Source organism: Chanos chanos, chromosome 14 (assembly GCF_902362185.1).
Source record: "Chanos chanos chromosome 14, fChaCha1.1, whole genome shotgun sequence".
Classification (NCBI taxonomy): Eukaryota; Metazoa; Chordata; class Actinopteri; order Gonorynchiformes; family Chanidae; genus Chanos; species Chanos chanos.
The window spans coordinates 375,001-396,185 of NC_044508.1; the positions used below are offsets into that span (position 1 = coordinate 375,001).

Consider the following 21,185-nt stretch of genomic DNA (forward strand, 5'->3'; position numbering starts at 1 on the left):
CGGCTGGCGTGCGATGGGTCCTCCGCACTTCCAGGGGGCACTGCAGCCTTTAAGAGCCGCAGTCAGAGCTTTAACACAGACACCACCACGAGTGGGATCAGCTCCATGAGCTCCAGCCCCTCCCGCGAAACCGTGACAACCACGTCTTCTGCTGTTGCCACAGGCGACTCATCACCGTCATCGGTCACTATGGATACCGACTGCGTCAGCCTCAACACTGTCGTTAGCGCCCGGACAACTGTTCGAACCCCACCGGCCAATCATGTTCCGCTGTCCAAATCCAACTCTGTTTCTCTGGTTCCGCCCGGCTCTGCACACACCCTGCCTCGCCGTGCGCAGTCGCTCAAATCTCCTTCTGTTGTGGCCATAAAGAGCCTGATGGACTGTAGCTTCATGTACACCAGCCCCCGCGACGCGTTAGGCTACGCTAAGCTAAAGCAGCTACAGCAGCAGCGCATCCACCCGTCTCTCTCTCATAGCGAAGCGTTAGCTTCTCCCGCTAAAGACGTGCTCTTTACTGATACAATCACCATGAAAACAGGCAGCCTGGACTCCCGCCTCACACCCAGGTAACCATGGAGACAGCAGCTTTAAAAGATTTTTTTCTCCTGCTTTCTTCTTGAGTTTGTGCATGTGCAGAAAGCAGGATGTGGTTAGCGTGTCTTTGTGTGTGTTCTCTCTGACTTTGTTGTGTGTTGTATCAGTGAGTGCGTTTATGTGTGTGTCTTTGTGTGAAGCATTGAGAACAGGGTTTCCGCTAGGATTTTTTCTTGCCAGTCCGGTTCCCGGAAAGAATTTATTTTACCGGACAAATTTGAGACTTACCGGTCACGTTTCAACAACATGTTATGTTATGAACACAAATATAATGTACTCCTAGGTTGACGAAAGAATGACAATGACCTCAAATCAGTTTGACTATGAGCAGCAACGATTAAGCAAAACGAACAGTAACGATTGAGCAAAACCTCAACATTAGCCGCTAAAATGTAGGCTATTACCAAACATCTGTAACTTGTAACATCTGTAGACTGTTTAAAAAAGGCCAGGCCGTCATGCCATCAAATGTACGCTACAGGCAAATGTAGCCTACAGGCTAATGTACGCTGCAGGCTCCCAGGAAACATTTTATTTTCTCCTTTTTTTCATTTTCCTCTGCTGCCGACTTGAAATCAAACACGTCCAATGTGTCTTTGCAGCTTGCAATGCACATAAGCCGCGTCACTCTCATACATTTTGTATGAGCATTATTACTGGGCATTTTAACCTGCAAATTCTTAATTTGTCGATTTTGTTATATACTTTGCCAGGCAAAAACTGGTGATTACCGGCCAACGGAAACCCTGATTGAGAGTGTTTGCTCCAGTGAAGATGTGTGTGTGGGAATGTTTCCTAACTCTTCCCAACTGTTTTCTCAGGTATTCCCTAAAGCGGTACAGCGGCTCAGGCCCGTTTGGGTACAAACGCAGGGTGTCCAAAATACTCCTCGCACGGTTTGTGGAGCACCCTTAGAATAGGAACCATTAGAACTCTCCTTTAGAACTACACTGTGGCTTATAGAACCAGGATGGTGCTGCTCCCCCGGCCGTGTGTAGCAGCCTGAGCCTTGTGTAGTGAAGTGTTGTGCAGCTGGTGATGTAGAGCCATTCACAAGCCCTGCAGTGCCCCAGCAGAGCCCCCGGGGCTGGGCTTTTCTGACAGGGCCTTACTGGAATGACCCAGCAGAGCCCCCGGTGCTGGGCTTTTCTGACAGGGCCTTACTGGAATGACCCAGCAGAGCCCCCGGGGCTGGGCCTTTCTGACAGGGCCTTACTGGAATGACCCAGCAGAGCCCCCGGGGCTGGGCTTCTCTGACAGGGCCTTACTGGAATGACCCAGCAGAGCCCCCGGGGCTGGTCTTTTCTGACAGGGCCTTACTGGAATGACCCAGCAGAGCCCCCGGGGCTGGGCTTTTCTGACAGGGCCTTACTGGAATGAAGTGCGTGGAGCGGGGGGGGGCCAGAGGGAGTGCAGGCCCTCCGTATTTTTGTTTAATGTAGGCTATCTATTTTATGTAATGTGATGGAGAGAAGAGTGAAGAGTTTGCCATGTGTAACTGTAACTGCTGTGTGGGATTGTCTTATTGAGTATTTCTCACTGATGGGTTCATATTTGGAGATAATGTTTTGCCTCTCTGACTGGGACTTTGCTTAGTTTCTGTAAAGTAGGTGTGTGTATGTGTCTGTGTGTGTGTGATGTCTGTGTGGGTGATTTTGTTTGCATGTATATGTGTAGTGTGTTCTTCTGTCTGACTGTTTTTTTCTGAGTGTGAAATCAAGTCATACACGACGTGACTGATACAGTTATTACACAGGTACACAGTGGTTACATGTTATACTGTTGGTATACTGTTATACTGTTTTACATTGTTAGACAGTTCAGATTCAGATTCGGACAACTATTGATCCCAAGAACAGCAGTTCATTCACAGCTTACCAAGTCCGTACACAGTTACACAGTTGTGACATGCTGTTACACAGTTGTGACATGCTGTTACACAGTTGTGACGCGCTGTTACACAGCTGTGACACAGCTGTGACGCGCTGTTACACAGTTGTGACACGCTGTTACACGGTTGTGACGCGCTGTTACACGGTTGTGACGCGCTGTTACACCGTTGTGACGTGCTGTTACACAGTTGTGACGCGCTGTTACAAAATTGTTACACGCTGTTACACAGTTGTGATGCGCTGTTACACCATTGTGACGCGCTGTTACACCGTTGTGATGTGCTGTTACACAGTTGTGACGCGCTGTTACAAAATTGTTACACGCTGTTACACAGTTGTGACGCGCTGTTACAAAATTGTTACACGCTGTTACACAGTTGTGACGCGCTGTTACACCGTTGTGACGCGCTGTTACAAAATTGTTACACGCTGTTACACCGTTGTGACGCGCTGTTACAAAATTGTTACACGCTGTTACACCGTTGTGACGCGCTGTTACAAAATTGTTACACGCTGTTACACGGTTGTGACGCGCTGTTACACGGTTGTGACGCGCTGTTACACGGTTGTGATGCATTGTCACCGTTGTGACGCACTGTTACACCGTTGTGACGCACTGTTACAAAATTGTTACACGCTGTTACACAGTTGTGACACGCTGTTACACGGTTGTGACGCGCTGTTACACCGTTGTGACGCGCTGTTACACGGTTGTGACGCGCTGTTACACCGTTGTGACGCGCTGTTACACCGTTGTGATGCGCTGTTACACAGTTGTGACGCGCTGTTACACGGTTGTGACGCGCTGTTACAAAATTGTTACACGCTCTTACACAGTTGTGACGCGCTGTTACACGGTTGTGACGCGCTGTTACACGGTTGTGATGCATTGTCACACCGTTGTGACGCGCTGTTACACCGTTGTTACATGTTTGTCTTGCGTTTTTATGCTGATGACTCATTTCGCACTGACAACCGATATGTGGTCAAGCAAAAGCCGTATAGAAGTTTGACAGTACATTTGACTGAGTACTAGGAGATGAAAACTGCGTGTCAGCTGTTCTGTAAGATCAGACCGGAGAGCATGTCACTGAAGCCCTTACATACAGGAAGCTCGACGAAAGGGGACTGGTTGCTATAGCAACCAGCAATGGGAGCATTTTTGTTTAATATAGGCTATCTATTTTATGTAATTTTTCATTTACATGTTTTGCAACTGTATATTTTCAGACAGGGAAGGAAATCCCGTCTTTGTATTTTATTTTGACCACAGTCTGTTTTAATAAGTGCTTGTGACATCTCACATGTGGCTTTGACTTACAGCTGAACATTTAGCCCACTTTGTAGAAAATACCGAGATATGTATTGTGTATCGCCATTCATCCTAAAAATACCAAGATATGTTTTTTGGTCCACATCGCCCTGCCCTAGTATGTAACGAATGTGTGTATATTGGTGTGCGTGCCTGTGTGTGTGTGTGCGTGTGTGTGTGTGCGTGCCTGTGTGTGCCTGTGCGTGTGTGTGTGCGTGTGTGCGTGCGTGTGTGTGTGCGTGCGTCTGTGTGTGGTGCATGTTGTGACGGTCTGTCTGTGTTGCAGATCCCTGAAGGTGCTGAGTTATGCGTCTCTGGATAAGGAGGAGCTCCTCAGTCCCATAAACCATTGCACTCTCCAGCGTTCCTCCTCTCTGCGCTCCGTGGTCACCAGCGCTTCCTACGGAGGCTCTGATGATTATATCGGCCTTGCCCTGCCCATGGATATCAACAGCATGTTTCAGGTTCACACACACACACACACACACACACACACATACACACACACACACACACAAACTCTATAATAACAAACACATACACGCTGTCACTCACACACACACACACAGACTCTGTAATGACAAACACATACACTGTCACTCACACACACACACACGGTCGCTCTCACACACGCACACACACACACACACACACATATGCACATGCACACACGCACTCCTAAAATCACACACACACACAGAGTCACACACACACACTCTCTCTCTCTCTCTCACACAGACACACAGAGTCACACACACACACAGTCACACACATACTCACATATACACACACACACTCTCTCACACACACACGCTACATATCAACAGCATATTTAACACAGAAACATACAGCTTGTCCACGCAGGAGCACACACACATAATCAGTTCTGACTCACACATGCATTCAGCACTGTGCAGATAAGGGTTATGTCTCATGAATATCTGAGTGTGTGGCACTCATAACCTGTATGTGTGTTCCACAGATAAAGGAAACATCTTACTTCCAGAGAGTGAGTCCCCCGCCAGGGGAGAAGTGGTCCAGGTTTTTCTCTGGAGAGTCTGATGGTAAGTTTACTACAGAGCGCTCTCAATCAGAGTACAAGTCAGTACAGCATTAATACAGTGATAACCAGCATTAATACAGCGTTAATCAGTGGTAATACAGAATTAATCAGTGTTAACCAGCATTCATAGTGTTAAAACAGAATTAATCAGTGTTAACCAGCATTCATAGTGTTAAAACAGAATTAATCAGTGTTAACCAGCATTCATAGTGTTAAAACAGAATTAATCAGCACCTTTTAGTCTGTGGTGATTTTGACCAAATCTTTCAGCAGTGTGTAGGGTTATAACAGCAGTGTGTAGAGTTATAACAGCAGTGTGTAGAGTTATGACAGCAGTGTGTAGAGTTATAACAGCAGTGTGTAGAGTTATGACAGCAGTGTGTAGAGTTATGAAAGCAGTGTGTAGGGTAATGACAGCAGTGTGTAGGGCTATGACAGCACTGTGTAGAGTTATGACAGCACTGTGTAGAGTTATGACAGCAGTGTGTAGGGTAATGACAGCAGTGTGTAGGGTTATGACAGCAGTGTGTAGAGTTATGACAGCAGTGTGTAGAGTTATGACAGCAGTGTGTAGGGTTATGACAGCAGTGTGTAGAGTTATGACAGCAGTGTGTAGGGTTATGACAGCAGTGTGTAGAGTTATGACAGCAGTGTGTAGGGTTATGACAGCAGTGTGTAGAGTTATGACAGCAGTGTGTAGAGTTAGTGCGTAGAGTTATGACAGCAGTGCGTAGGGTTATGACAGCAGTGCGTAGGGTTATGACAGCAGTGCGTAGGGTTATGACAGCAGTGTGTAGGGTTATGACAGCAGTGTGTAGGGTTATAACAGCAGTGTGTAGAGTTATGACAGCAGTGTGTAGGGTTATGACAGCAGTGTGTAGAGTTATGACAGCAGTGTGTAGGGTTATGACAGCAGTGTGTAGAGTTAGTGCGTAGAGTTATGACAGCAGTGTGTAGGGTTATGACAGCAGTGTGTAGAGTTATGACAGCAGTGTGTAGGGTTATGACAGCAGTGAGTAGAGTTATGACAGCAGTGTGTAGGGTAATGACAGCACTGTGTAGAGTTATGACAGCAGTGCGTAGAGTTATGACAGCAGTGCGTAGAGTTATGACAGCAGTGTGTAGAGTTATGACAGCAGTGTGTAGGGTTATGACAGCAGTGCGTAGAGTTATGACAGCAGTGCGTAGAGTTATGACAGCAGTGTGTAGGGTTATGACAGCAGTGTGTAGAGTTATGACAGCAGTGTGTAGGGTTATAACAGCAGTGTATAGAGTTATGACAGCAGTGTGTAGGGTTATGACAGCAGTGTGTAGGGTTATGACAGCAGTGTGTAGAGTTATGACAGCAGTGTGTAGAGTTATGACAGCAGTGTGTAGGGTTATGACAGCAGTGTGTAGAGTTATGACAGCAGTGTGTAGGGTTATGACAGCAGTGTGTAGGGTTATGACAGCAGTGTGTAGAGTTATGACAGCAGTGTGTAGAGTTAGTGCGTAGAGTTATGACAGCAGTGCGTAGGGTTATGACAGCAGTGCGTAGGGTTATGACAGCAGTGCGTAGGGTTATGACAGCAGTGTGTAGGGTTATGACAGCAGTGTGTAGGGTTATAACAGCAGTGTGTAGAGTTATGACAGCAGTGTGTAGGGTTATGACAGCAGTGTGTAGAGTTATGACAGCAGTGTGTAGGGTTATGACAGCAGTGTGTAGAGTTAGTGCGTAGAGTTATGACAGCAGTGTGTAGGGTTATGACAGCAGTGTGTAGAGTTATGACAGCAGTGTGTAGGGTTATGACAGCAGTGAGTAGAGTTATGACAGCAGTGTGTAGGGTAATGACAGCACTGTGTAGAGTTATGACAGCAGTGCGTAGAGTTATGACAGCAGTGCGTAGAGTTATGACAGCAGTGTGTAGAGTTATGACAGCAGTGTGTAGGGTTATGACAGCAGTGCGTAGAGTTATGACAGCAGTGCGTAGAGTTATGACAGCAGTGTGTAGGGTTATGACAGCAGTGTGTAGAGTTATGACAGCAGTGTGTAGGGTTATAACAGCAGTGTATAGAGTTATGACAGCAGTGTGTAGGGTTATGACAGCAGTGTGTAGGGTTATGACAGCAGTGTGTAGAGTTATGACAGCAGTGTGTAGAGTTATGACAGCAGTGTGTAGGGTTATGACAGCAGTGTGTAGAGTTATGACAGCAGTGTGTAGGGTTATGACAGCAGTGTGTAGAGTTATGACAGCAGTGTGTAGAGTTAGTGCGTAGAGTTATGACAGCAGTGCGTAGGGTTATGACAGCAGTGCGTAGGGTTATGACAGCAGTGCGTAGAGTTATGACAGCAGTGTGTAGGGTTATGACAGCAGTGCGTAGAGTTATGACAGCAGTGTGTAGGGTTATGACAGCAGTGTGTAGAGTTATGACAGCAGTGCGTAGAGTTATGACAGCAGTGTGTAGGGTTATGACAGCAGTGTGTAGGGTTATGACAGCAGTGTGTAGGGTTATGACAGCAGTGTGTAGAGTTATGACAGCAGTGTGTAGAGTTAGTGCGTAGAGTTATGACAGCAGTGCGTAGGGTTATGACAGCAGTGCGTAGGGTTATGACAGCAGTGCGTAGAGTTAGTGCGTAGAGTTATGACAGCAGTGTGTAGGGTTATGACAGCAGTGCGTAGAGTTATGACAGCAGTGCGTAGGGTTATGACAGCAGTGTGTAGAGTTATGACAGCAGTGTGTAGAGTTATGACAGCAGTGTGTAGAGTTATGACAGCAGTGTGTAGGGTTATGACAGCAGTGTGTAGAGTTATGACAGCAGTGTGTAGAGTTATGACAGCAGTGTGTAGGGTTATGACAGCAGTGAGTAGAGTTATGACAGCAGTGTGTAGGGTAATGACAGCAGTGTGTAGAGTTATGACAGCACTGTGTAGAGTTATGACAGCAGTGCGTAGAGTTATGACAGCAGTGTGTAGGGTTATAACAGCAGTGTGTAGAGTTATGACAGCAGTGTGTAGAGTTATGACAGCAGTGTGTAGAGTTATGACAGCAGTGTGTAGGGTTATAACAGCAGTGTGTAGAGTTATAACAGCAGTGTGTAGAGTTATGACAGCAGTGTGTAGGGTTATAACAACAGTGTGTGTGTGTGTGTGTGTGTGTGCACGAACGTGCGCGCACGCTGTGTCTGTATGTGTGTGTGCGCTGTGTCTGTGTGCTGTGTGCGCTGTGTGTGTGTGTGTGCGCGCTGTGTCTGTATGTGTGTGTGCTGTGTGTGTGTGCACTGTGTCTGTATGTCTGTGTGTGTGTGTGTGTGTGTGTGTGTGTGTGTGTGTGTGTTGGGGGGGGGGGGGTGCAGACGGCTCCAGCCCAGCACTTCCTGTCCTGCGGCAGCAGGTGAGCATCAGTGAACTGCTGTCCAGCAACAGAGCAAATCCGTCCAATATTCCAGGTCCAGATGAGACAGGACTACAAGAGCACACGGAGCAGAACTGCCTGTACTGTACCGCCCAGGTTATACTGGGAGGACAGGCAAACACTCGCATCAACAACACACACCTACGGACAGGTGAGAGAAACTCCTCAACAACACACACACAACACACATGCACACGGAGTCAGGCGTACAGATGAGGTATTCTGTCCCCTGCTGTGTTCCAGACGTGATGGAGAGCTCTTTCTCTGGGTGGTGTGCCCAGACCACACATAACCACCTAGAGGTCGTGACCCAGTCCAAGTTTTCAGGGATTTCAGGCTGCAGTGACGCAGCTGTTTCTCAGGGCTCAGTGGGCAGCAGTACTCCCAGCACTGAACTTATACTAGGTTAGTCACACACACACGCACTCACACACACTCACACACTCTCACAAACACACACACTCACACACTCACACATGCACACACGCACTCACACACTCATACACACGCACACACACACACTCACTCTCACACACTCACATTCACGCACTCACATTCACGCACTCACACACGTACACATGCGGTGACTTCAGATAAGGACTTGTGTTTGTGTGTGTGTGTGTGTGTGTTGTCAGGAGGGAAGGTGATTTGTGAAGACACTCCAGCTGGCAGAGTTCTCCTGAGGAAAGAGATTCTGCGTCTGGTCGTTAATCTCAGTTCATCTGTTGGCACAAAGGGCCACGAGACAGGCCTGCTCACGTAAGACAACCCTGACCCCAAAACACTAACCCTGACCGTAGCCCAACCCTTCCACTGTAAATCAGCCGGAGACAGGGTGTGTGTTATTATTTATCTTGACTGTTTTTGTTTTCAGTGTTGTGTGATTGTGTTGTTTTTGTGTGTGTGTCTGTGCAGGATTAAAGAGAAGTTTCCGTACGCATTTGATGATATCTGTTTGTACTCAGAGGTGTCCTATCTACTGGCTCACTGTATGTTCCGATTAGCTTCCCGAAGATTCATCCAGGAACTCTTCCAAGATGTTCAGTTTATCCCTGTGAGTCTGGACCACAAGTCCTTTAAAACACGTCCACTACACTGACTCCCTCCAAACATGTCCACTACACTGACTCCTTTAAAACACGTCCGCCACACTGACTCCCTTAAAACACATCCGCTACACTGACTCCTTCCAACCACGTCTGCTACACTGACTCGTTACAAACACGTCCACTACACTGACTCGTTTAAAACACGTCCACTACACTGACTCCTTTAAAACACGTCCGCTACACTGACTCGTTACAAACACGTCCACTACACTGACTCCTTTAAAACACGTCCGCTACACTGACTCGTTACAAACACGTCCACTACACTGACTCGTTTAAAACACGTCCACTACACTGACTCCTTTAGAACACGTCCACTACACTGACTCCTTTAGAACACGTCCACTACATTGACTCCTTTAAAACACGTGTCCGCTACACTGACTCCTTCCAACCACGTCCGCTACACTGAATCGTTACAACCACGTCTGCTACACTGACTCGTTACAAACACGTCCACTACACTGACTCGTTACAAACACGTCCACTACATTGACTCCTTTAAAACACGTCCACTACACTGACTCCTTTAAAACACGTCCACTACACTGACTCCCTTAAAACACATCCGCTACACTGACTCCTTCCAACCACGTCCGCTACACTGACTCGTTACAAACACGTCCACTACACTGACTCGTTTAAAACACGTCCACTACACTGACTCCTTTAAAACACGTCCGCCACACTGACTCCCTTAAAACACGTCCGCTACACTGACTCCTTCCAACCACGTCCGCTACACTGACTCGTTTAAAACACGTCCACTACACTGACTCCTTTAGAACACGTCCACTACACTGACTCCTTTAGAACACGTCCACTACATTGACTCCTTTAAAACACGTGTCCGCTACACTGACTCCTTCCAACCACGTCCGCTACACTGACTCGTTACAACCACGTCCGCTACACTGACTCGTTACAAACACGTCCACTACACTGACTCGTTACAAACACGTCCACTACATTGACTCCTTTAAAACACGTCCACTACACTCACTCCTTTAGAACACGTCCGCTACACTGACTCCCTTAAAACACGTCCACTACACTGACTCCCTTAAAACACGTCCGCTACACTGACTCCTTCCAAACACGTCCACTACACTGACTCCTTTAGAACACGTGTCCGCTACACTCACTCCTTTAGAACACATCCACTACATTGACTCCTTTAAAACACTTGTCTGCTACACTGACTCCTTTAAAACACGTGCGCTACACTGACTCCTTTAGAACACGTGCACTACACTGACTCCTTTAAAACACGTGCGCTACACTGACTCCTTCCAAACACGTCCACTACACTGACTCCTTCCAAACACGTGCACAAAACTGACTCCTTTAAAACACGTCCGCTACACTGACTCCTTCCAAACACGTCCGCTACACTGACTCCTTTAAAACACGTCCACTGCACTGACTCCTTTAAAACACGTGCACTACACTAACTCCTTTTAAACACGTCCACTACACTGACTCCCTTAAAACGCGTCCGCTACACTGACTCCCTTAAAACACGTCCACTACACTGACTCCTTTAAAACACGTCCGCTACACTGACTCCTTTTAAAACACGTCCGCTACACTGACTCCTTTAGAACATGTGTCCGCTACACTGACTCCTTTAAAACACGTCCACTACACTGACTCCTTTAAAATATGTCCGCTGCACTAACTCCTTTAGAACACGTATCCACTACACTGACTCCTTTAAAACACGTCCGCTGCACTGACTCCTTCCAAACACGTGCACTACACTGACTCCTTCCAAACACATCCACTACACTGACTCTTTCCAAACACGTCCGCTACACTGACTCCTTTAGAACACGTCCGCTACACTGACTCCTTTAAAACACGTCCGCTACACTGACTCCTTTAAAACACGTGTCCGCTACACTGACTCCTTTAAAATATGTCCACTACACTGACTCCTTTAGAATGCGTCCACTACACTGACTCCTTTAGAACACGTCCGCTGCACTGACTCCTTCCAAACACGTCCACTACACTGACTCCTTCCAAACACATCCACTACACTGACTCCTTCCAAACACGTCCGCTACACTGACTCCTTTAGAACACGTCCGCTACACTGACTCCTTTAAAACACGTCCGCTACACTGACTCCTTTAAAACACGTGTCCGCTACACTGACTCCTTTAAAATATGTCCACTACACTGACTCCTTTAGAACGCGTCCACTACACTGACTCCTTTAGAACACGTCCACTACATTGACTCCTTTAGAACACGTCCGCTACACTGACTCCTTCCAACCACGTCCGCTACACTGACTCGTTACAAACACGTCCACTACACTGACTCGTTTAAAACACGTCCACTACATTGACTCCTTTAGAACACGTCCACTACATTGACTCCTTTAAAACACGTGTCCGCTACACTGACTCCTTCCAACCACGTCCGCTACACTGACTCGTTACAACCACGTCCGCTACACTGACTCGTTACAAACACGTCCACTACACTGACTCCTTTAAAACACGTCCACTACACTCACTCCTTTAGAACACGTCCGCTACACTGACTCCCTTAAAACACGTGCACTACACTGACTCGTTACAAACACGTCCACTACATTGACTCCTTTAAAACACGTCCACTACACTTACTCCTTTAGAACACGTCCGCTACACTGACTCCCTTAAAACACGTCCACTACACTGACTCCTCCCAAACACGTCCACTACACTGACTCCTTTAGAACACATCCACTACACTGACTCCTTTAGAACATGTGTCCGCTACACTCACTCCTTTAGAACACATCCACTACATTGACTCCTTTAAAACATTTGTCTGCTACACTGACTCCTTTAAAACACTTGTCTGCTACACTGACTCCTTTAAAACACGTGCGCTACACTGACTCCTTTAGAAACACGTGCACTACACTGACTCCTTTAAAACACGTGCGCTACACTGACTCCTCCCAAACACGTCCGCTACACTGACTCCTTTAGAACACGTGCACTACACTGACTCCTTCCAAACACGTCCACTACACTGACTCCTTCCAAACACGTGCACAAAACTGACTCCTTTAAAACACGTCCACTGCACTCACTCCTTTAGAACACGTCCGCTACACTGACTCCTTTAAAACACGTCCACTACACTGACTCCTCCCAAACACGTCCACTACACTGACTCCTTTAAAACACGTCCACTACACTGACTCCTTTAGAACACATCCACTACACTGACTCCTTTAGAACACGTGTCCGCTACACTCACTCCTTTAGAACACGCATCCACTACATTGACTCCTTTAAAACACTTGTCTGCTACACTGACTCCTTCCAAACACGTCCGCTACACTGACTCCTTTAAAACACGTCCACTGCACTGACTCCTTTAAAACACGTGCACTACACTAACTCCTTTTAAACACGTCCACTACACTGACTCCCTTAAAACACGTCCGCTACACTGACTCCCTTAAAACACGTCCACTACACTGACTCGTTACAAACATGTCCGCTACGCTGACTCCTTTTAAAACACGTCCGCTACACTGACTCCTTTAGAACATGTGTCCGCTACACTGACTCCTTCCAAACACGTCCACTACACTGACTCCTTTAAAATATGTCCGCTGCACTGACTCCTTTAGAACACGTATCCACTACACTGACTCCTTTAAAACACGTCCGCTGCACTGACTCCTTCCAAACACGTCCGCTACACTGACTCCTTTAGAACACGTGTCCGCTACACTGACTCCTTTAGAACACGTGTCCGCTACACTGACTCCTTTAGAACACGTCCGCTACACTGACTCCTTTAAAACACATCCGCTACACTGACTCCTTTAAAACACGTCCGCTACACTGACTCCTTTAAAACACGTGTCCGCTACACTGACTCCTTTAAAATATGTCCACTACACTGACTCCTTTAAAACACGTCCACTACACTGACTCCCTCCAAACACGTCCACTACACTGACTCCTTTAAAATACGTCCACTGCACTGACTCCTTTAAAACACGTCCGCTGCACTGACTCCTTCCAAACACGTGCACTACACTGACTCCTTCCAAACACGTCCACTACACTGACTCCTTTAAAACACGTCCACTACAGTGACTCCTTTAAAACACGTCCACTACACTGACTCCCTTAAAACACGTCCACTACACTGTCTCCTTCCAAACACGTCCGCTACACTGACTCCTTCCAAACACGTCCGCTACACTGACTCCTTTAGAACACGTGTCCGCTACACTGACTCCTTTAGAACACGTGTCCGCTACACTGACTCCTTTAGAACACGTCCGCTACACTGACTCCTTTAAAACACGTCCGCTACACTGACTCCTTTAAAACACGTCCGCTACACTGACTCCTTTAAAACACGTCCGCTACACTGACTCCTTTAAAACACGTGTCCGCTACACTGACTCCTTTAAAATATGTCCACTACACTGACTCCTTTAAAACACGTCCACTACACTGACTCCCTCCAAACGCGTCCACTACACTGACTCCTTTAAAATACGTCCACTGCACTGACTCCTTTAAAACACGTCCGCTGCACTGACTCCTTCCAAACACGTGCACTACACTGACTCCTTCCAAACACATCCACTACACTGACTCCTTTAAAACACGTCCACTACACTGACTCCTTTAAAACACGTCCACTACACTGACTCCTTTAAAACACGTCCACTACACTGACTCCCTTAAAACACGTCCACTACACTGTCTCCTTCCAAACACGTCCGCTACACTGACTCCTTCCAAACACGTCCGCTACACTGACTCCTTTAGAACACGTGTCCGCTACACTGACTCCTTTAGAACACGTGTCCGCTACACTGACTCCTTTAGAACACGTCCGCTACACTGACTCCTTTAAAACACATCCGCTACACTGACTCCTTTAAAACACGTCCGCTACACTGACTCCTTTAAAAAACATGTCCGCTACACTGACTCCTTCCAAACACGTGCACTACACTGACTCCTTCCAAACACGTGCACTACACTGACTCCTTCCAAACACATCCACTACACTGACTCCTTCCAAACACGTCCACTACACTGACTCCCTTAAAACACGTGCGCTACACTGACTCGTTTAAAACACGTCCACTACATTGACTCCTTTAAAACACGTCCACTACACTGACTCCCTTAAAACACGTCCACTACACTGTCTCCTTCCAAACACGTCCGCTACACTGACTCCTTCCAAACACGTCCGCTACACTGACTCCTTTAAAACACGTCCGCTACACTGACTCCTTCCAAACACGTCCGCTATACTGACTCCCTTTAAAACACGTGTCCGCTACACTGACTCCTTTAAAACACGTCCACTACACTGACTGATTTAAAACATGTCCGCTACATTGACTCCTTTAAAACACGTCCGCTACACTGACTCCTTCCAAACACGTCCGCTATACTGACTCCTTCCAAACACGTCCGCTACACTGACTCCTTTAAAACACGTGTCCGCTACACTGACTCCTTTAAAACACGTCCGCTACACTCACTCCTTTAGAACACGTCCGCTACACTGACTCCCTCCAAACACGTCCACTACACTGACTCCTTTAAAATATGTCCGCTGCACTGACTCCTTTAGAACACGTATCCACTACACTGACTCCTTTAAAACACGTCCGCTACACTGACTCCTTTAGAACACGTCCGCTACACTGACTCCTTTAAAACACGTGCGCTACACTGACTCCTCCCAAACACGTCCGCTACACTGACTCCTTTAGAACACGTGCACTACACTGACTCCTTCCAAACACGTCCACTACACTGACTCCTTCCAAACACGTGCACAAAACTGACTCCTTTAAAACACGTCCACTACACTCACTCCTTTAGAACACGTCCGCTACACTGACTCCTTTAAAACACGTCCACTACACTGACTCCTCCCAAACACGTCCACTACACTGACTCCTTTAAAACACGTCCACTACACTGACTCCTTTAGAACACATCCACTACACTGACTCCTTTAGAACACGTGTCCGCTACACTCACTCCTTTAGAACACATCCACTACATTGACTCCTTTAAAACACTTGTCTGCTACACTGACTCCTTCCAAACACGTCCGCTACACTGACTCCTTTAAAACACGTCCACTGCACTGACTCCTTTAAAACACGTGCACTACACTAACTCCTTTTAAACACGTCCACTACACTGACTCCCTTAAAACACGTCCGCTACACTGACTCCCTTAAAACACGTCCACTACACTGACTCGTTACAAACATGTCCGCTACGCTGACTCCTTTTAAAACACGTCCGCTACACTGACTCCTTTAGAACATGTGTCCGCTACACTGACTCCTTCCAAACACGTCCACTACACTGACTCCTTTAAAATATGTCCGCTGCACTGACTCCTTTAGAACACGTATCCACTACACTGACTCCTTTAAAACACGTCCTCTGCACTGACTCCTTCCAAACACGTCCGCTACACTGACTCCTTTAGAACACGTGTCCGCTACACTGACTCCTTTAGAACACGTGTCCGCTACACTGACTCCTTTAGAACACGTCCGCTACACTGACTCCTTTAAAACACATCCGCTACACTGACTCCTTTAAAACACGTCCGCTACACTGACTCCTTTAAAACACGTGTCCGCTACACTGACTCCTTTAAAATATGTCCACTACACTGACTCCTTTAAAACACGTCCACTACACTGACTCCCTCCAAACACGTCCACTACACTGACTCCTTTAAAATACGTCCACTGCACTGACTCCTTTAAAACACGTCCGCTGCACTGACTCCTTCCAAACACGTGCACTACACTGACTCCTTCCAAACACGTCCACTACACTGACTCCTTTAAAACACGTCCACTACACTGACTCCTTTAAAACACGTCCACTACACTGACTCCTTTAAAACACGTCCACTACAGTGACTCCTTTAAAACACGTCCACTACACTGACTCCCTTAAAACACGTCCACTACACTGTCTCCTTCCAAACACGTCCGCTACACTGACTCCTTTAGAACACGTGTCCGCTACACTGACTCCTTTAGAACACTTGTCCGCTACACTGACTCCTTTAGAACACGTCCGCTACACTGACTCCTTTAAAACACGTCCGCTACACTGACTCCTTTAAAACACGTCCGCTACACTGACTCCTTTAAAACACGTCCGCTACACTGACTCCTTTAAAACACGTGTCCGCTACACTGACTCCTTTAAAATATGTCCACTACACTGACTCCTTTAAAACACGTCCACTACACTGACTCCCTCCAAACGCGTCCACTACACTGACTCCTTTAAAATACGTCCACTGCACTGACTCCTTTAAAACACGTCCGCTGCACTGACTCCTTCCAAACACGTGCACTACACTGACTCCTTCCAAACACATCCACTACACTGACTCCTTTAAAACACGTCCACTACACTGACTCCTTTAAAACACGTCCACTACACTGACTCCCTTAAAACACGTCCACTACACTGTCTCCTTCCAAACACGTCCGCTACACTGACTCCTTCCAAACACGTCCGCTACACTGACTCCTTTAGAACACGTGTCCGCTACACTGACTCCTTTAAAACACGTCCACTACACTGACTCCTTTAAAACACGTCCGCTACACTGACTCCTTCAAAACACGTGTCCGCTACACTGACTCCTTCCAAACACGTGCACTACACTGACTCCTTCCAAACACGTGCACTACACTGACTCCTTCCAAACACATCCACTACACTGACTCCTTCCAAACACGTCCACTACACTGACTCCCTTAAAACACGTGCGCTACACTGACTCGTTTAAAACACGTCCACTACATTGACTCCTTTAAAACACGTCCACTACACTGACTCCCTTAAAACACGTCCACTACACTGTCTCCTTCCAAACACGTCCGCTACACTGACTCCTTCCAAACACGTCCGCTACACTGACTCCTTTAAAACACGTCCGCTACACTGACTCCTTCCAAACATGTCCGCTACACTGACTCCTTTAAAACACGTGTCCGCTACACTGACTCCTTTAAAATATGTCCACTACACTGACTCCTTTAAAACACGTCCACTACACTGACTCCCTCCAAACGCGTCCACTACACTGACTCCTTTAAAATACGTCCACTGCACTGACTCATTTAAAACACGCCCGCTGCACTGACTCCTTCCAAACACGTGCACTACACTGACTCCTTCCAAACACATCCACTACACTGACTCCTTCCAAACACGTCCACTACACTGACTCCCTTAAAACACGTGCGCTACACTGACTCGTTTAAAACACGTCCACTACATTGACTCCTTTAAAACACGTCCACTACACTGACTCCCTTAAAACACGTCCACTACACTGTCTCCTTCCAAACACGTCCGCTACACTGACTCCTTCCAAACACGTCCGCTACACTGACTCCTTTAAAACACGTCCGCTACACTGACTCCTTCCAAACACGTCCGCTATACTGACTCCCTTTAAAACACGTGTCCGCTACACTGACTCCTTTAAAACACGTCCACTACACTGACTGATTTAAAACATGTCCGCTACATTGACTCCTTTAAAACACGTCCGCTACACTGACTCCTTCCAAACACGTCCGCTATACTGACTCCTTCCAAACACGTCCGCTACACTGACTCCTTTAAAACACGTGTCCGCTACACTGACTCCTTTAAAACACGTCCGCTACACTCACTCCTTTAGAACACGTCCGCTACACTGACTCCCTCCAAACACGTCCACTACACTGACTCCTTTAAAATATGTCCGCTGCACTGACTCCTTTAGAACACGTATCCACTACACTGACTCCTTTAAAACACGTCCGCTACACTGACTCCTTTAGAACACGTCCGCTACACTGACTCCTTTAAAACACGTCCACTACACTGACTCCTTTAAAACATGTCCGCTACACTGACTCCTTTAAAACATGTCCGCTACACTGACTCCTTCCAAACACGTGTCCGCTACACTGACTCCTTCCAAACACGTCTGCTATACTGACTCCTTTAAAATACGTCCGCTACACTGACTCCCTTAAAACACGTCCACTACACTGACTCCTTTACCACGTATCCACTACACTGACTCCTTTAAAACACGTGTCTGCTACACTGACTCCTTTAAAACATGTACATGTCCAGATCAAACACACACATTATCTAGATCACACACACACACACACACACACACATTACACAGTCACTCAGTGTCAGCAGCAACATGACCATGTCTGGATTATAATCTGCCATTTTCTGTTGTAGTCTGAGCATGCACTGACTCAGATTGCTGTCTGGACTGTAATAGGCAGTGGTCTGTAGTAATCTGACTACATCTGAATTATAATCTGCAGTTCCTGTTGTGATCTGACCATGTGTTGTATCATATAATTTGTAATTCTCTATACTAATATTACAGTTCAATGCAGTAATCTGACTGTGTTTGGATTAGAATGTGCAGGGCTCTATAGCGGTCTGACTGTCTGCTGGGTGCATTAATTTGTCTTTCAGATGTATGAGGAAGCAGAGAGTGTTCTGACCAAACCACCAAAACAAATCAAAGTGGACCCCCCTCCTGAGTAAGCCACCCCCCCCCCCCCCCCCAAAACAGAAGAAGACGACACCTAAATGTTTTTCCGTAGAGTGTGACCCACTGGAGAAGAACAACAGCGGGACATAAGAGAGATCCAAGAAGGGCAAAGGTTATAGTAAAAATGAGGGAAAAGTGAGAAAAACAATTGGAGAAAATTGGAATTATTCTTTGATTTCCAGAGAGGTGAGCACTCACCAAAATGAAAAAAATAACTGACAAGCAAAAACAAGACTCGCTGAGAGTCCTGACTTATAGTCAAAGAGACTGACTTATAGTCAAAGAGACTGACTTATAGTCAAAGGGACTGACGTATAGAACATCTGAATCCAAATCTTCTTCTACACCCAACTCCACTCCATCATCACCGGATTCTACACCCAACTCCACTCCATCATCACCGGATTCTACACCCATCTCCACTCCATCATCACCGGATTCTACACCCAACTCCACTTCATCATAACCAGATTCTACACCCAACTCCACTTCATCATAACCAGATTCTACACCCAACTCCACTCCATGATAATCAGATTCTACACCTGACTCCACTGCATCATCACCGGATTCTACACCCGACTCCACTCCATCATAACTGGATTTGACACTATCAACACCAAACTATGTCCAGACTTGTAAAATCTATTTTGTAGGGTGAATTTGAGGACTGCAGATGGGACTTGGTTCTGTCTTTGTTTAGTTTGTTTACCTGCCACACGTCGACACTACAGGAACTGCCTGCTCTCCCAGGGTGGTTCCATGAATTTGAAACTTCCAAGCGTCTGATCAAAGAACTGAAAAAGACTCGCAGTTACTGTTATACTATTTATTTTCTCTTGTGTATTTTAAAAATAACTTTAAGACAATCAAAAGTATGTGTTTCTCACCCAGAGTGAATTTTTTGTGTCCTGTTTCAATGCAACCTGCAAAAATTTGACTGTCACTGGCCAGCTGTCGCCTCCCAAACTGAAAGCTCATTTTCCTGAAACGGAATCTGTGAAAGAACATGGTGAAAGGCGGGAGCGGGAGTGAGACTGTACGCTTAGTACTGCATTCTTTTTCTCCTCTGTGTGTGTGTGTGTGTGTGTGAGTGAGTGAGGGTGGATTTTGCACATGTACAGCGATTATAGCAATATAACATTCTGGTCACTCACCCCTCGTTCAGTCTTTTCTGTACTCTCCTCACTGGACAATCTCTTTGAAAAGAGAGTGAGGCAGATGAAAGTGTATTTAATGCAGTCATCCACCAGAGGGAGCTCTAACATGAATTGACACACGTAGACTAGTCATGGAGTCCTCATTGTTTTAAGTGCACAGACCATTTAAACAGAAGACCTCTCTGATTTTCTCACATTTCTGTCTAGGCATTATCTGTCTTGTTTTCCTTCCCAAAGTTCAATTTTCCCCAGTTGCTTTAGGACTCAGAGGGACAGACTGTGTCCTGTGAGGTTTAGGACTCAGAGGGACAGACTGTGTCCTGTGAGGTTTAGGACTCAGAGGGACAGACTGTGTCCTGTGAGGTTTAGGACTCAGAGGGACAGACTGTGTCCTGTGGGGTTTAGGGCTCAGAGGGACAGACTGTGTCCTGTGAGGTTTAGGGCTCAGAGGGACAGACTGTGTCCTGTGGGGTTTAGGGCTCAGAGGGACAGACTGTGTCCTGTGGGGTTTAGGACTCAGAGGGACAGACTGTGTCCTGTGGGGTTTAGGGCTCAGAGGGACAGACTGTGTCCTGTGAGGTTTAGGGCTCAGAGGGACAGACTGTGTCCTGTGAGGTTTAGGGCTCAGAGGGACAGACTGTGTCCTGTGGGGTTTAGGGCTCAGAGGGACAGACTGTGTCCTGTGAGGTTTAGGGCTCAGAGGGACAGACTGTGTCCTGTGAGGTTTAGGACTCAGAGGGACAGACTGTGTCCTGTGGGGTTTAGGGCTCAGAGGGACAGACTGTGTCCTGTGAGGTTTAGGACTCAGAGGGACAGACTGTGTCCTGTGAGGTTTAGGGCTCAGAGGGACAGACTGTGTCCTGTGGGGTTTAGGGCTCAGAGGGACAGACTGTGTCCTGTGGGGTCTAGGGCTCAGAGGGACAGACTGTGTCCTGTGGGATTTAGGACTCAGAGGGACAGACTGTGTCCTGTGAGGTTTAGGGCTCAGAGGGACAGACTGTGTCCTGTGGGGTTTAGGGCTCAGAG

At 47.0% G+C, this 21,185-nt stretch overlaps 1 protein-coding gene across 2 annotated transcripts in view; it reads left to right on the forward strand.

The window, feature by feature from the left end:
* rictora (RPTOR independent companion of MTOR, complex 2 a) overlaps positions 1-19,001 on the forward strand; it is a 48,710-nt gene extending 29,709 nt beyond the window's left edge. The window contains exons 31-39 of one of the 2 annotated variants that reach the window (XM_030791227.1): positions 1-569; positions 1,419-1,493; positions 4,088-4,265; positions 4,784-4,906; positions 8,234-8,381; positions 8,462-8,662; positions 8,893-9,016; positions 9,173-9,311; positions 18,921-19,001. The exon at positions 1-569 is cut by the window's left edge and continues 428 nt beyond it. In XM_030791227.1, coding sequence (XP_030647087.1) covers positions 1-569; positions 1,419-1,493; positions 4,088-4,265; positions 4,784-4,906; positions 8,234-8,381; positions 8,462-8,662; positions 8,893-9,016; positions 9,173-9,311; positions 18,921-18,992 — 1,629 coding nt within the window. In that variant the 3' untranslated portion in view covers positions 18,993-19,001. Of the gene's footprint in view, positions 570-1,418; positions 1,494-4,087; positions 4,266-4,783; positions 4,907-8,198; positions 8,409-8,461; positions 8,663-8,892; positions 9,017-9,172; positions 9,312-18,920 lie in introns of both variants that reach the window. The other variant, XM_030791228.1, reaches the window with a different exon arrangement.
* Positions 19,002-21,185: the final 2,184 nt, after the last annotated feature.